General features: G+C 38.2%; 1 protein-coding gene across 1 annotated transcript; it reads left to right on the forward strand.

The window, feature by feature from the left end:
* The first annotated feature begins 12519 nt into the window (after positions 1 to 12519).
* Positions 12520 to 16486, forward strand: LOC113541446 (sialoadhesin-like). Its single transcript, XM_053227820.1, has 5 exons — positions 12520 to 12562; positions 14791 to 15156; positions 15706 to 15960; positions 16077 to 16185; positions 16333 to 16486. Exons 1-5 carry the CDS (start codon positions 12520 to 12522, stop codon positions 16484 to 16486), a joined length of 927 nt encoding a protein of 308 aa, XP_053083795.1.
* Positions 16487 to 16895: the final 409 nt, after the last annotated feature.

Consider the following 16895-nt stretch of genomic DNA (forward strand, 5'->3'; position numbering starts at 1 on the left):
TAACAAGAAAGATTTGCAAAACTATAATTTATTCCTATAGGTGAGGAGAGTAAACTATAAGACAAGGAATAATTTGGATTTTTATTTTAATCATTAAAATTTACCTGCAACTTGTAGAATCACTCCAGGTTCACCGGTCCATTTGCCACCGGTCACATTAGTTATAAATCTGAATTTGTACTCTCCAGAATAACTGGACTGTAGATTGTGGATTAACAAAGTGCAGTTTGATTTGTCGTCTCCAACGTACTCAAAGTCTGACTTGGTGTTTGATGAGCTGCTATAAATATACGGTGGGTCTGTACACACATCTCTGTTTGAGTTCATTGAGCACCAAAGCTTTTGTGTCACCTGATAATTTTGCTTTGGATAAGAATAACTACAGGGAATGGAGACACTGAATCCTCTTACAGCACAGATCAGCTTATCAGGATATTTCACACTCAAATCACTGAGAACACCTGTGTAGAGAAATAAATGGAGATTAAGGAAGATTGATGAAGTTATACTGATATATTGTTTTATACTTCATGTGTTTTCACGTGTGTTCGTCTGATACATATATACAGTCATGGGAAAAAGAAAGTACAGCTTCTTCAATTCTGTTCTTAATTATCAGGGCCTAAATAACAACTGTGTGGTCTTCACCAACTTCAATAAACAAATAACCTCAGGTGACAAAAAAAAAACAGATTTCAATATGTAATCATTTTTTCCCCAAAACTTAAACCAACATTCAGAAACCAGGTGGGAAAAATAAGTACACCCTACATGTCACATGTAAAACCACGTTTAGCAACAATAACAAAGTAAAATGTTTTCTTTAGGGGTTTTTCAGTCTCTCATGTTGTTTTGGAGAAATTCTGGCCCACTCTTCTTTACAATGTTGCTTCAGTTCATTGATGTTTGAGGGCATTCGTTTATGCACAGCTCTCTTAAGATCCCACCACGGCATCTCAATGGGGTCGAGATCTGGACTTTGACTTGGCCATTCCAACACCTTCATTTTTCTCTTCTTTAGCCATTCAGATGTCGATTTGCTGCTGTGTTTGGGATCATTGTCCTGTTGCATGACCCAATTTCAGCCCAGCTTAAGCTGCTGGACAGATGGTCTCACATTTGTCTCAAGAATATTCTGGTATAACGTGGAGTTCATCATTGTCTCAATGACTGCAAGTTTCCCAGCTCCTGTGGTTGCAAAACAAGCCCAAATCCCCCCTCCCCCCCTCCATCACCATGTTTCACAGTTAGTATGAGGTGTTTGTGGTAATATGCTGTGTTTCATTTTTGCCAAACATGGTACTGTGCATGATGACCAAACATCTCCACCTTGGTCTCATCAGTCCAAAGGAAATTGTTCCAGAACTTTTGCGGTTTGTTCAGATGCAATTTTGCAAACCTAAGTCATGCTCCATATTCTTTTTTCCCTACCAAACCTTCCATGAAAGTCTTTTTCCGATTATGCTGTAATGAACATTTAATGTGCTTACAGAGGCCTGTAGGTCACATGATATGTCTGAGCAGTAAACAATCTGTTCTTGGACTGAATTTGCTGGCACACCCACTCCTGGGAAGATTGGCAACTGTCTTGAAGGCTCTCCTTTTGTAAACAATCCTTCACACTGTAGAACGACAAATTTCAAATTATTTGGAGATGGCCTTATAACCCTTCTCAGATTGATGAGCAGCAACAATTGCTTCTCTGAGGTCATGGTCCTTTCTTCTAGGCATGATGTTGACACACAACTGAGTGCTCCAGAACCCCAAACTGCCAAAAGTTCTGCTTTTATAAAAGGTAGTCACATTTCTTGATGATTAACTAATCTACTAATCTTGTGCTATTTTTTATTAGTAACACCTGGCTGCTAATCACTGTCTTAATAATTGTGGAAGTAGAAAGGATGTGCTTATTTTTTCCTTCCTGATTTCTGAATGTTGGTTTATTTTTTGGGGAAAAATGACTACATATTGAAATGTATTGTGGTTTTTTTTTGTCACCTATTTGTTTGTTTATAGAAGTTGGTGAGGACCACCCTATCGTTATTTAGGCGCTGATAAATAAAACCATAGAATCAAGGGAGGGTGTAATTCCTTTTTCCCCATGACACACACACACACACACACACACAGGACAATGGCTTATTTAAAAATTTAAAATGTTTTTAAAGTAATTAACCTAATGTTTTGTTTATTTATACACATGTATAAATTTAATAAATGTGGCATGAATATATACAGATATCCCGCTTTGTTGTGTACAATTCAGTAATAAGAAATAGACTGAAATTTCAGCTCTATATTAAAATAGTTAAATAAATGCATCATTGAGAAATAAATATTAACAATCATAGCAGCCAGATTTCTAATGAAATTTATTCATCTCCATTAAATTGATATATTTTGAATATTTTAATAGAGATAGTAGACTAGACCTGAATCAGTAAAGTGTTTTATTCATTAGGAAGCCTTTTTGGGGAGAAAAAAAAAAAAAACGCTTGTATAAAGCTCTTGCTAAGGCCACAGCCCTGTAGTTAGCTAATCTTGTTAAATAATCCTGAATGCTGAACAGCTGTTTAAAAGGAGCTAATTTATAATGTATATCAGATAAATGAAAATGAGGTGCGACACAAAAACAAACACTAAGGACATGGACTAGAAAAACAAGAACTAGGCATAACATGGAACCACACAGGAACACAAAATGAATACAACAGACGCTAGACAAGGAGTGTTACAAGTGTCAGAACTGAAATACTTGAGCTCATTAGACCTTAACGTGACTCAGGTGTGCATGATCTCATGATGTGAATGGGGCTGATGGGTAATGTAGTCCTGACAGGTAGATTCATATTTATCCATTATTACTTTTTCAAAATGTTCCACCCAACTATTTATCCTGTCTTAAAAGTCTCATGTGTCTCTCTGCACTCTTTCAAAAGGTAATCTCAGAACCAGCGATGTTTCTATTTCTTCAAACGCTCCTTCAGCACACACAATTCTAACTTATTCTTTTAGCTTACTGCATGATTTTACTGCCATGAAAAAGACTTTCCAAAAGAAGGAAAACATGACAAACATGACTCCTCATAAAATGTCTTCATCTTAATATTACCTCTGGAAAAAACTGACATTCCTTACATGATGATATGAATGGTTTTATCAGCACATGGCAACCTGTCTGAAATGTAGTACAGCTACCTGGGGCTCAGTCTTTTCTGTCTGTTAGTTAAAGGTCAGAGGTTAGATGTACAGCAGGAGTCTAGTGGGTGCTCTTGTGTTCTTTGTCTTATCTGTTTTTGATCTATAATCACACTATTCAGTGTCACCCAGATAAGGATGGGTTCCCTTTTGAGTCTGGTTCCTCTCAAGGACCCTTGCAACCGTCACCTCTGGCTTGCTCATTAGGGATAAAGTAACAAATTTCAAATTTATATATTTCTGTCCAGCTGTTTTGTGACGTCCATTGTTAAAAGAGCTATACAGTACAAATAAAATTGAATTGAATCTTGATCTTAACAGTGCACTGAGATTTTAATGATAGTTAATTACTAATGTTGTTTTGTTTCTTATTACTGAAACTTACTTAATCACCACCATCAGAAATCTTTCATCAACTTGAAATCAAACATTCACTAACATTAGACAGTATAATGTGTTTGTCCAAGTGTATAATCCAATAACTGACCGTACACACTGCAACATCACTCAGCAAACAGTTAAAACTCTGAACAATAATTCTGTGTAAGAGTGAGATGATGTTTCATACCGGACAGCGTGAGCAGAATCGTAGCCAAGTGCAGCATCTTCATCTCTTCTTCAGTAAGAACTTCACACACTCAGTGTTGGGTCTATGTATATACACTGAGCTCACTCACTTGGTCATGAAATGTGAGAATTAAAAGTACTTCCTGGAATAAAAGAATATACCCAATATAGCTACAAACTAAGCCACCACAAGAGTGTCAAAGCATTAAGACAGGAAGACGAGCAGAGGCCTCATGCACTGTCTTTCTCTCTCTCTCTCTCACTCACACACACACACACGTTATTAAAAAAAACAATTATGATTCAGAAATACACTGTATGGCCAAAGTATGTGGACACTTGACCATCACATATGAACTTGTTGGACATCCCATTCCAAAAGCATGGACATTTACATGGAGCTGTTCCATCTCTGCAGTATAGATGCTGATGCATAACAGAGGAGCATTCTGAGTTAAGATCACGTGATAGATAGTAAAAGAGCTCAGTGTGTGTGAACAGAATACATAAATAGATTTGTTTCCTACTGTTCATTCCTCAAATAGCTTTATTTATTTTCTTATCAGTTTTAAATAATGCATTTTGAATCCTGTATTAGTTTTCGATTAAAGGTGCAATAGTCATTTTTTGTTTCTTGCACAAATAACCTGGAAGATAAGTAAAACATGGTAAAATATAAAAGTTAAGCCATGGCCTCAGCACAAGTACATTAAGTGGCTGAGAAAACCAGTTTGGAAAGCTGATTTCCAGCCTGGAAATCTTCCTGTAGACACTCTAATCTTTAGGCCACTGGAGATCCTGGGGCAGAACTTCATGTACATGGGTTAACACCTAACTGTTAACCTAACTGCACCTTTAATGATATGACTTAACTAATTAAACTCAGACGTTTTGACACAACTGTAGGTTCAAGAAGAGAATCTTGCCTTTGCAGAACTATACATTTATTCCTTTAAGTTGGGAAAGGAAATTATGCCGATCAACATTTATTTTCTTTATTAAAAATTACCTGCAACTGCCTACATTGGTTATAAATCTGAATTTGTACTCTCTGGAATAACTGAACTGCACATTGGGGATTAAGTGCAGTGTGATTTGTCTCCAACATACTCAAAGTACGACTTGGTGTTTGATGAACTGTTAAACATGTGGTGGGTCTGTACACTTGCCCATTTTTGAGTTCATCAGGCAACAAATTTATGTGGCGATTCACCATACGGTGGATTCAAACCCAGGCCTCAGGATACAGGACAACAGGGCAAACTGAGTTGTGGCTCACTAATACTCAAGAGATAGAACTCAAGTGCAGAGAAGATAAGGAGGATAAACAGAAACCTCCAAAATAGAAATTAATTGAGCTCAGGCCAACACACTCTGTCCTGGTTATGGAGAAAAGCAACAAAATGGGGGGAAAAAATCTGGGTTTCTTTGTTTTGGTTTGCTGTAGGATGAAAGCTAGGCTTCATATGCCTTAAACCTAGCTCCCCTTCTGATTTCAGTCCTTCTCATGGTACACTGGTAATGTGCTTGCTTTCACCCTACAGCAAACCAAAACAAAGAAACCCAGATGAGCTAGCAACAATAGGAACAAAGGAGAAACTACAGGCACAAACTGAGGACCATCAGGGGAGAAACCTCTGACTGCTCACTACAGAGAGCTAATGTGGTAAGGTGGTTAAATCCCCCTTGTGCCGACGTCAGAACAATTTGAACCTATTAGTTAACATAGGTGGGTTTATAAAGGGTTGAGGTGTGCCACCTGAAGGCGCGTCACTGTTAGCTGCCCCTCCCCTTGCTCTCGACACCGGCGTTCGACACGGTGGTGCAGGTAATGTGGCCTATATCTCCTTGCGCGTTTTGTTTGGACATGCGTGTGTTTTAATGGTGAGTTGAGCATCAAGTAATTGCCTTTTTTTAGTGTTAGTTACTCTAATTTGATCGGTTTTGCACCATTTATAGTGATACCTGAAGTCAACGGGTTAATCACTGTGACTCGTGTTTGGTCGGACTGCCTACTCTCAGGTATGTGTATGATTTCGGGAAATGCAATTTGAATCTTTGACCATATCTGGGGGTTTAACTATGTTTTACATTCTTTTATTGCAGTACTACCGTCTTTCTATCGCCGTATGTCTGGGTCAGCTGTATGTTGGTATGGCAGTTGGCTGTATGTTCTGGCTTGTTGTTAGCATTTATGCTTTGCCGCTAGTGCGGCCGGTATTTTGATTCATCATTAGTTTGAGACTGCCGGTTTTTATCTTCGGTAAGTATAATTGAAATATCTGAGGGCTTCGGCGTTTTATGCACTGGAATGACTTATTTAATTATATGTTCTTTTTTTTTGTAGTAATTTGGAGTGTTCCTGCTGGGCTTGTAAACTGACCATCAGTACCCAGAAATACGCTGCTGTCTTGTTCCCATTTAATTTACTTATATTTTGCGTTATATTAGTAATTGCTTCCCATGTTAGCTTTCCTTGAGCTCTTCACTGGATGGTTCAGTCGGGTGCTTCCAGCAGTGGACTACAAGGACTTTTGTAGCTCCTGTATACCTCCTGTTGAAAGCCTGGTGGTCCTATTTGTCTGATTGCTTGGTGGATGGCTACTTTTCCTTTTTTTTTGTTATTTTTGGAGTGTATTGTCCCGTGTTGTGTTTTTTTGTTTTCTTTTTTTTTGTATACTCTTTTTGATATTTCTTCTGTTCTTTTGGAATTAGTGGTTGTGTGTGCGCGTTCGGTTGAAGCTGACTGAGTCTATCTAATTGCAGGTGCTGTGTCCAACAAAGGCAGGGGGGCAGATTCCTCACGTCTGTGTGTGGTGCTGATGTTCACTGTGTGCTGTGTAAAGCCGATCTTCCACCATAACTTCACTGGGTATTGAGTGAGTGTGAATGTGTGCACTGATAGCATGTGGTAACTAGATATTGTGCTAGTTGGCCACAGCCCTGTAACCTTAGGTGGAACATGTACTGTGAAGAACTGCAGGTACTACTATTTTAAGTTGCATTTTGACTTGTCTCTTTTTAAAAGGTGATTATTGAATAATAAAGCAAAGCATCTTTTGTACCTATGTCTCTTGCTCTATTTCTTAGTAGAACCGAACCTGTGTTCCTTTGAGTAATATTCACTGGCACATAGTATTTCCCTGGGTGAAAGTCCTGGGGTGGCGTAGTCGTCTTGTTTAGTGTAATAATTTCTGTTGTCCTGTACCGCACCGCTACACTAACAAGGAAACAAAAGAGATTTTTCCACCCACGAAAAGGAACCTGAAGACATGAGAGGGTGACTAGGTTGACAAGGCGAGGAACCCAGCGCAGAGGAAAGGACCAGAGAACAGCTCTAGTTTTCAAAATACCAGCTTAGTCTTGCGCTCACAGGATAAACTCAAGACTGAGCATTTGAGCAACCTGTAAGCAGCCCTTAAATAGGCCCGTCACAGGTGGAGCAGGTTACCACTAATTACTGAGAGGCAGCTCTCTGTCTCCCTCTGGTGGCAGTCCGGGGCCATGGCAGCTGCCCCTTTCACCAAAGCATTTGTACAACCTGATAATTTGGCTGTGGATAATAGTAACTAGAGAGAATGAAGATACTGAATCCTCTCACAGCACAAACCGGCTCAGGATATTCCACAACCCAGTATCTCTGCATGAGATCACCTGCAAAATAAGTGTGTAGAAAAATCATTCCAAACCTAAAGACAAAAGAGACTGATAAAGTGTCAGTCATATCATTTGTAATCTTTAAGTGCTCCTACAACACATACAAAATTCCAGGACAAGGACAGTTATAGTGATGACTTTTAATTACTCATTTTATTTAGATTTCTGTAAGTAGATTTTTATGATGACTGGGTTATTTAAAAATAAAATAAACAAAAAACATGATCACCATCGGTCAATCAGTGTTCACCAGGCATTTCTCAGTTCTTGGACCCCAAAGATTGCTGCTTGTGTCTAGTTTTATTGTTTAATACATCATCAGCATTGTTAAAGGCATTACAATCAAAGTTTATAACTATATTTATAACTATAAAAGTGTGCATTGTCATTTAATAATAAATAACCACATTAAAGAAGAAATGTACAAATGTAATTCCAGTAGTGTGACGAATCAGTGCTAAATCCAACTCAGGTGAACCAGAACCACTGGCTTAATGCACCAAAACAACGACAAACTGACACTAAATCTCACACACTTACCTTTTCATAATCCCTCTCCACCACCCAAAGGGCTAAGCAGGAACTGAAAAATCATTTTCACAAAACCATTTTCAGCTCTATAGAAACCTTTTATAAGGAAACAGCTTACCATGGCTTAATGTGTTAAAACTGCGACCGAGAAACACCAAATTTTCTCTCACATTTTATTCATCATACTGTCTATTATAGTAAACTAAATGTACAGTCAGGTCCATAAGTAGTTGGACAGGGACACAATTTTCATAATTTTTGCCTCTGTACACCACCACAACAGATTTGAAATGAAGCAATCAAGATGTGATTGAAGTGGAGACTTTCAGCTTTAATTCAAGGAGTTTAACGAAATACTGCATTAATTGTTTAGGAATTACAGCCATTTTCTAGAGTCCCTCCATTTTCACAGGCTAAAAGTAATTGGCCAATTGACTGATAAGCAGTTTCATGGCCTGTTTCCTCATTATTTCATGACAAATTAAGGAGATAAAAGGTCTGGAGTTGATTCCAAGTGTTGAATTTGCATTTGGTAACTGTTCATGGGAACTCTCAATATGCGGTCCAAAGAGGTGTCAATGCAAGTGAAAGAGGCCATCATAAGGCTGAAAAAAAACAGTTGGAGCATACTTTTAGCAGTCTCTCGAGCAAAGGGAACTTTGGGCAATGGTGTGAGGTGACAGGCCTTCGAAAATCTATATACCATGACAAGAATAATTGTATTTTGTAACATGTGAAGATGGTAAGACAGTGACAAAATCCATGGAAACATGCAACCAAGGATGAGAGGGGTGGGATGAGGATGTAAAAGGCCTTGTGGGGAAGATCTGGTGTTCTTGGTCCATGTACAGGTGCTACAGACGGCTACAAAAGATCTAATGTCCTACACCATCTTCAGCCACCAGAACCATCAACAGACGAAGTCTGAGGTCTTTGACACTCCTGGATGAAACCGTGAAGAATGCATTGACTCCAGAACATCCTTGGTGGTCGGATGATCACCTCTGGGGACTAGGCTAGCTCAGAACGGTTAAACTCCCTGGAAAGAGCATCAGGGTTCTCAGTTTTACTACCTGGTTGATAAGAGAGAATAAAATCAAATCTATTAAATAAAAGGATAGGAGAGGTCGTATCAATGGGCTAGCAGGACTAAGGTTTCATTTTTGGCATTCACATCATCTTATTTGAAGTTAACAAATGTTTTAAAAAGGATTATTTTGGATTTTTTTTTTAAACTGAGTGCAACATCACCACCAGCACTCATAAGAAACACACAGAATATCATGAAGGGCTAAGACTATAATTAGACACTTAGTTACATTTTGTTACATTTAATTACATTTAGAGTATATAACAAATGCTCTTATCCAGAGGAGCTTGCAGATGATAAGGATTATTATTATTATTATTATTATTATTATTATTATTATTATTATTATTATTATTATTATTATTATTATTACTGTTGTTGTTGTTCAATCCTAGTTAAATTGTCCATTGCTACTGATAGATTTTAGCCCTGCCATTTAATATCAGCTGCCACTGCACATTACATTTTAAGACTTATTAGTATTAGTCTGAGTTTATTTCCTGTAAACATCCTGTCTAGTAGAACATTTAAACCAATTTTTTTCTATAACAATATAATACACTATAATATAATAAGAATAATTCTTGTTATCTATATTTTCTCCATTTTGTAGTTTATAAGATAAAAACACTTGTCATGTTACTGAGAAACCACAAAGAAGCTTAAAATTACAGCTTTACCTCTGACTGTTTCAAAGCACTGACACTGGAGACTCCTTCCATAAATAATATACAAACATCTCCTTGAAGAAAACTTTACCATATCAAAGACTATACAAGTTTTTTTTATCAGTTTATGTGGCGCGTCCACTGTAATGAGCCGGTGAATGAGTTGTGAGTGAGCTTTTTCTACAGAACCAATAACGTTTTAGAACAAGTGCATTATTATAAACCTGTAATATGCAGCCGTGCTACTGTCAGAGCTGCTGTTATAGAAAATTAATCAACACCTTCTGACCAATCACAATCCAGAACTCGACCGTGCTGTGGTGTAAGGTTGGTTTAGAAACAAGTGCTACTGATACTGAGCTTCTGGTTTATGTTTGCTTACTGCTTTAATGAATCTTTGTATCTTTAAGTTAATGTAATCATTTTCCCTCGTTTTCTTTTTGTCTGCTGTGGCTTGGCATTCGTTTGAATAAAGGTTTTCTTATTTGAACTGGCTTCTCTTGTCTGAACATTTAATAAATAAATGGATAAATCTTTCAGTGTAAGTTTAGACTATACATTTCTGCAGAATTAAATTAAATGAAATTGATTTAGAGCTATAAATTGGTCAATGCTGCTCTCTAGTGGCTGAATCCCAAAGAGCTACTGAAGTTCTATATTGAATAAGTGGAGAAAGGCTAGGCGGACAGTGGGTTCGCCTCTCATCCACCCATATTAGTGATGGACGCTCGTACCTGTCACCCACCCATATTAGTGATGGACACTCGTATCTCTGACACACCCATATTAGTGATGGACACTTGTACCTCTGACCCACCCATATTAGTGATGGACGCTCGTACCTGAGCATGCACGCTGATATTACCTGAAGTGCAGCTTAAGATAAGCTACCATTTGCTAGCTAGCTGATGTTATCAATCATTTTAATCAAAGTAATGAAAGTATAAGTAGTGAATGTAATGTACCAACTGAAAATATAAACAGCAGTCAACATTTACACTCAACACAGCTTTTTTCTGAGGAAAAAATTCACTGCTCTCCATGATGTTCATCTAGCTCTGACACCTGCAGTGAGTTACCCATCTGAATGGAGAAGTGCTTTTATATACTCCACTCATTCTTTCGGTGGCATTTGTTTAAAAAGGAGAGACTGGTTAACCTTAACACACCACACTGAGTGTTCTCTAAGGTCATATAGTTAATAGTGAATTATTATCAAATGTAGCTAGTGTTAGCGGCCTTGGTTTGTGCCATCACTTCATTCGCTCATGTTGGTTTACTAGTTATAACATCACTACAACGAGCTAGCTTAAGCATCACAATGAGCAACATACTGGAAAAACTGCAGAGAATTCCCCTCTGAGGGTCTGTTAGAACAGTTTACAGCAGAACAAGACATGGCTTTGCTACAGAAGTGTCCAGAGCTTCAGGTGTGTGTTGGAAGGTGCATGCAACTCATGACTCGACTGTCATGTCCACAACTGTCAATCACCTCCTCAACCACGCCCTTTTATTTATCACCAAATAACTCCTATAAAACATCTCGTCAGGGCGAATACTTGGGGAGAGATCAGGGTCAACTGAAGACTATTTCCAAAAATATTTTGTGGAGATTGATCTTAAAATGGAAGTTCACCACCTTTAACATTCACTAATGAGAATAGGCAGGGTTTAAAATTGTACTGCAGCCAGCCACTAGAGGGCCTGAGTGGCATTTTTGCTGTCAAAAAATGACTCCGGACTGCTGTTAAAAAACTAAAACCATAGTTTGATTTTGTTCAAAACTTTTTTATATATGTGCTATTTTATTATTTTTATTTTATTATTAATTGAAATAGTACAAAATAGTAAAAGTGAATAAAACCATTCTTGAAACAGGTGTATTCAAACTTTGGACACACGCAGTGTGTGTGTCTATATATTTATATATATATATATATATATATATATATTTATATATATATATATATATATATATATATATATATATATAACATACACTGCCTAATATTGTCCCACCAAATCCTTTCTGATCCATTGTTGCATGGACTCCACAAGACCCCTGAAGGTGTGCTGTGGTATCTGGCACAAAGACGTTAGCAGCAGATCCTGTAAGTCCTGTAAGTTGTGAGGTGAGGCCTCCATGGATAGAACTTGTTTGTCCAGCACAGATGCTGGATGGGATTGAGATCTGGGGAATTTGGAGGCCAAGTCAACACCTTGAACTCTTTGTCATGTTCCTCAAACCATCCCTGAACAATTTTCGAAGCGTGGCAGGGTGCATTATCCTGGTGAATGAGGCCACTGCCATTACGGAACACCGTTGCCATCAAGGGGTGTACTTGGTCTGCAACAAGGTTTAGGTAGGTGCTACGTGCCAAGGTAACATCCACATGAATGCCAGGACCCAAGGTTTCCCAGCAGAACATTGCCCAGAACATCACACTGCCTCCACCAGCTTACCTTCTTCCCACAGTGCATCCTGGTGCCATCTTTTCCCAGGTAAGTGAAGCACATGCACCCGGAAAGTCCACATGATGTAAAAGTGCCCATTGCAGATACGTTCGGCGGTGGACTGGGGTCAGCATGGGCACTCTGACCAGTCTGCATCTATGCAGCCCCATATACAGCAAGCTGCCATGCACTGTGTGTGGTGTTTCACGTTGTAGCTATAATAGGTGCATTCTTGTGATCCAGGAAGTGGTTTTTGTTCTCACATATCGTGACCAAGTCAGTGAGCTCAGTGTATATACATACATGTATATATAGACCCAACACTTAGTGTGTGAAGCTCTTACCGAAGAAGAGATGAAGATGCTCCTCTTGGCTACGATTCTGCTCACGCTGTCCGGTATGAAACATCATCTCACTCTTACACGGAATTATTGTTCAGAGTTTTAACTGTTTGCTGATTGATGTTGCAGTGTGTACGGTCAGTTATTGGATTATACACTTCGACAAACACATTATACTGTCTAATGTTAGGGAACTATTAATTACTGTCTGAGAAAACAGTCCTAATGATGATTTAAGTAAGTTTTGTTTTTGCTGAAGACATTTGGGTTTCAGATCAAAAGATGAATATGACACATTAGATCAGAATTTCAGCTTTCATTTCCTGATATTTACATCTAGACACGTTAAACAACTTAGAACATGGCACCTTTAGAGGCAGACAACCCAAGTGTTGCATATCCGTTACTTGCAATAACTGCATCAAGCCAGCAACCCACTGACATCACCAACCTGCTGCATTCTTCTTTTGTGTTGCTTTTCCAGGCTTGTAGCGTGGCTTCTTTCAGTTGTTGTTTGTTTTGGGGTGTTTCACCCTTCAGTCTCCTCTTCAGGAGGCGAAATGCTGCTCAGCTGGGTTAAGGTCTGGTGATTGACTTGGCCAGTCTAAAACCTTCCACTTTTTCCCCTGATGAAGTCCTTTGTTGTGTTGGCAGTGTGTTTTTGGGTTGTTATCTCGCTACATGATGAAGTTCCTCCCAAATAGATTGGATGCATTTCTGTGTAAATTGGCAGACAGAATGACTTCTGAAAACATTCTGCTGCTATCATGAGTTCCATCACCAATAAAGATTAGTGAGCTTGTTCCATGCAAGTCCAAGCCATGACACTACCTCCACCATGCTTGACCCATGAGCATGTATGTTTTGGATCATGAGCACATCCTTTCTTTCTCCAGATTTTGGCCTTTCCATCACTCTGTATTTCTTTGTGAATTCCAATCTGGCCTTCCGATTCTTACTGCTGATGAGTGGTTTGCATCTTGTGGTATGGCCTCTATATTTCTGCTCTCAAAGTCTTCTCCGAATGGTGGATTGTGATACCTTCATCCTGCCCTGTGGAGGTAGTTGCTGATGTCACTGACTGATGTTTTGGGGGTTTTCTTCACAGCTCTCATAATGTTTCTGTCATCAACTGCTGTTGTTTTCCTTGGCCACCCTGTTCGATGTCTGGTTGTTAGTACACCAGTTCCAAATTGTTGTATTGGCCATGCCCAATGCTTGTGTAATGGCTCTGATCGAATTTCCCTCTATTCTCAGCTTCAAAATGGCTTGCTTTTCTCCCAAAGACAGCTCTCTGGTCTTCATGTTGATTTATCCTTTACAACAACAAATGCAGTCTTCACAGGTGAAACCCAGGGCTCACACCAAGAGTAGATGTTCAGAGCTATTAATTGTGTAAACAGTCAGTCTATCAGGGCACACCTGGGCAACAAGAAACACCTGTCAGTCACATGTTCCAATATTTTTGATCACTTGAAAAATGCTCAATCCCATTCATTCAATCCCATCCAGCATCTGTGCCGGACAAACAAGTTCTCCCCATGGGGACCCCACCTCGCAACTTACAGGACTTAGAGGATCTGCTGCTAACACAGATACCACAGCACACCTTCAGAGGTCTTGTGGAGTCCATGCCACAACGGATCAGAAAGGTTTTGGTGGGACAACATTAGGCAGTGTACATTTATATACATATATATACATATATATATATATATATATATATATATATATATATATATATGTATATATAAAAATAAGAGTGAGTACATTATATATATATATACATATATATATATATATATATATATATACACACACTCACACACACACACTGCTTGTGTCCAAAGTTTGAATACACATGTTTCAAGAATGGTTTTATTCACTTTTTAATATTTCAAACAAAAGGTGCCATTTTCTAAGTTGTTTAAGACTTTTACAGTTTTATTCTTCCTGCCTGCTTTAAATTATAACTCACAGGCAAATGCACCACAGTCTGATTGTAAAAGATTGTATATTGGTGTGGATGATTTTTAAAATAATTTGTATGAATGCAATATAAGATGTGAATTAAAAATAATTTCTGATTTATTTATTTACTTACAAATATAAATGAATAAATGTATACAGGTGTGAATACATATAGCTAAACAGATATAAAGATATATTCTGTACCATGCAGCAATATTAAATAAAAGATGAGCTCCCATGAACTTGAAAAAACACACAACAAATAAACAATATATCAGAATTACTTTTAATCTCCATTTATTTCTCTACACAGGTGTTCTCACTCAGAGCACAGATTGGGGCGTGAAATATCCTGATAAGCCGATCTGTGCTGTGAGAGGATTCAGTGTCTCCATTCCCTGTAGTTATTATTATCCACAGCAAAATTATCAGGTGATAGAAAAGCTTTGGTGCTCAGTGAACCCAAACAAAGATCAGTGTTATGGCCCACCGTATGTTTATAACAGCTCATCAAACACCAACTCAGACTTTGAGTACGCTGGAGACGACAAATCAAACTGCACTTTGTTAATCCACAATCTACAGTTTAACAATTCTGGAACGTACAGATTCAGATTTATAACTAATGTGACCGAAGGCAAATGGACCGGTTTACCTGGAGTGATTCTACAAGTTGCAGGTAAATGCTATGATTTAAAAAAGCTAAAATAAAATATTCTTTATGTGCATAATGAACTTTCCATGAGATTCGACTGCGAAGGAGTGTTTTTATTCTACCAGATATCAAAAATATTTTCAGCTGCTAATAAATTAATGACAGAATGTGATGGGGCATGCTGTTATTGGAAAATAATCAATGACCTGGTGGTGTGATGCAGCCTGACGTGATGTTGATTATTTCTCATAACAGAACAAGCGCATTAATAGAAACCTGTGATTTGCAGCTGTGCTACTGTCAGAGCTGCTGTTATAGAAAATTAATCAACACCTGCTGACCAATCACAATCCAAAATTCAACAGCTCTGTGGTGTAGACATTACATAGAAAACATATATTAATAAAAATGATGGAATCTTTTATGAAGAAATATAATTTAAGAAAAATAACAAAGCACATTATAAAAGAACATGTTGTTGACTCAGACTTTAGGATGCGACTGTAGTATAATTATTAACCCCCCCTCAGTCCTGATTCACTGACGTGGAGTCTTTCCTGCTCTCTGAAAAAGATTTAAAGGTGTCACTAATCAGGCTCAGTGGAAATGGAACCCTTAAACAAGGAGACTCGTTAAATCTGACGTGTGATGTGAACTGCACACACAGTTCCTCACAGTTTGTGTGGTCTAATAACAACGAGCAGTTAAACACATCAAGACCTGTTCTTCACTTTCCTGCTCTAACCGTGAGGGATTCTGGGAATTACACCTGCACTTGGGAAACCAATGAGGCGTCAGGATCTGAAACGATCAGCCTTCAGGTCGAGGGTGGGTCCATCTGCTCACAACATTACTGAAGTTTAAATATCCCACTGTCTCTAGTGATTACTGAAGGAAATAATGTGACTTGTGTTTAGTTAAATATTCACATTGTTTTTTAACAGGTGAAAATCCTGAAAATCCTGATCATTGGCCAATCTGGATCATTGTTGTGTTGACAGCTGGACTGATTTTCATCATCGTAGCTATCCCAGCTGTGATTTACAACAGGAGGTAAAACAGTCTAAAAACTCACAATCTTTTGGTGAAACAAAAAATGTCTCTATAAAAGCATACAATTTTGACATGTCACAAGCTGTACTGCCAAACTGTTAATTTAGTAGTAAACAGCAGTTAACGTGTAGTTTGTGCCTCAAACAGGTTTCTGTGTGAGCGCAGGAGTGTCTACACTGAGCAGCAGAAGGAGGACGATTCTGATATCTACGCTAATGTCCAGCAGAAGGAGGACGATTCTGATATCTACACTAATGTCCAGCAGAAGGAGGACGATTCTGATATCTATGCTAATGTGTAATAGCAATGAGCTGACCACAGTTTCACACCTCATGCTCAACTTAGTCTTCTTCTTGTGAATTTCCTGTGTGAGATGAAAAAGTTACACACCCCTTACATTTCCTTTGTGTTGCATTTGAGCTCAATTTCATGATAGACAACTTAGCTATTTATTACATTTATTGGAATTTCAGTCATAGAGCAATTTTTGAAGTTGATTTAGAAACGATTCTTAATTTCTATTTATTTATTACTTTTGCTGTATAATTTAATACAACTGATACACAAATGAAACCTACACAACCTGTAACAGAAACCAACACATACTTGTCTGTATACACGGCATATTTAGTAAATACTTCCAGTCTCTTTGTGTTAAACCACATCTTTTACAGTTACTTCCTCTGCAGAATGATGGGGTTTTATTTTTA

The sequence above is a fragment of the Pangasianodon hypophthalmus genome, chromosome 22 (assembly GCF_027358585.1).
Source record: "Pangasianodon hypophthalmus isolate fPanHyp1 chromosome 22, fPanHyp1.pri, whole genome shotgun sequence".
NCBI lineage: Eukaryota > Metazoa > Chordata > Actinopteri > Siluriformes > Pangasiidae > Pangasianodon > Pangasianodon hypophthalmus.

Coding starts and splice junctions, on each gene's coding strand:
- LOC113541446 (XM_053227820.1), top strand. CDS start 12,520: ATGAAGATGCTCCTCTTGGCTACGATTCTGCTCACGCTGTCCG. Junction 15,157..15,705: donor AGTGATTCTACAAGTTGCAG/GTAAATGCTATG, acceptor TCTCTGAAAAAG/ATTTAAAGGTGTCACTAATC. Junction 15,961..16,076: donor GATCAGCCTTCAGGTCGAGG/GTGGGTCCATCT, acceptor GTTTTTTAACAG/GTGAAAATCCTGAAAATCCT.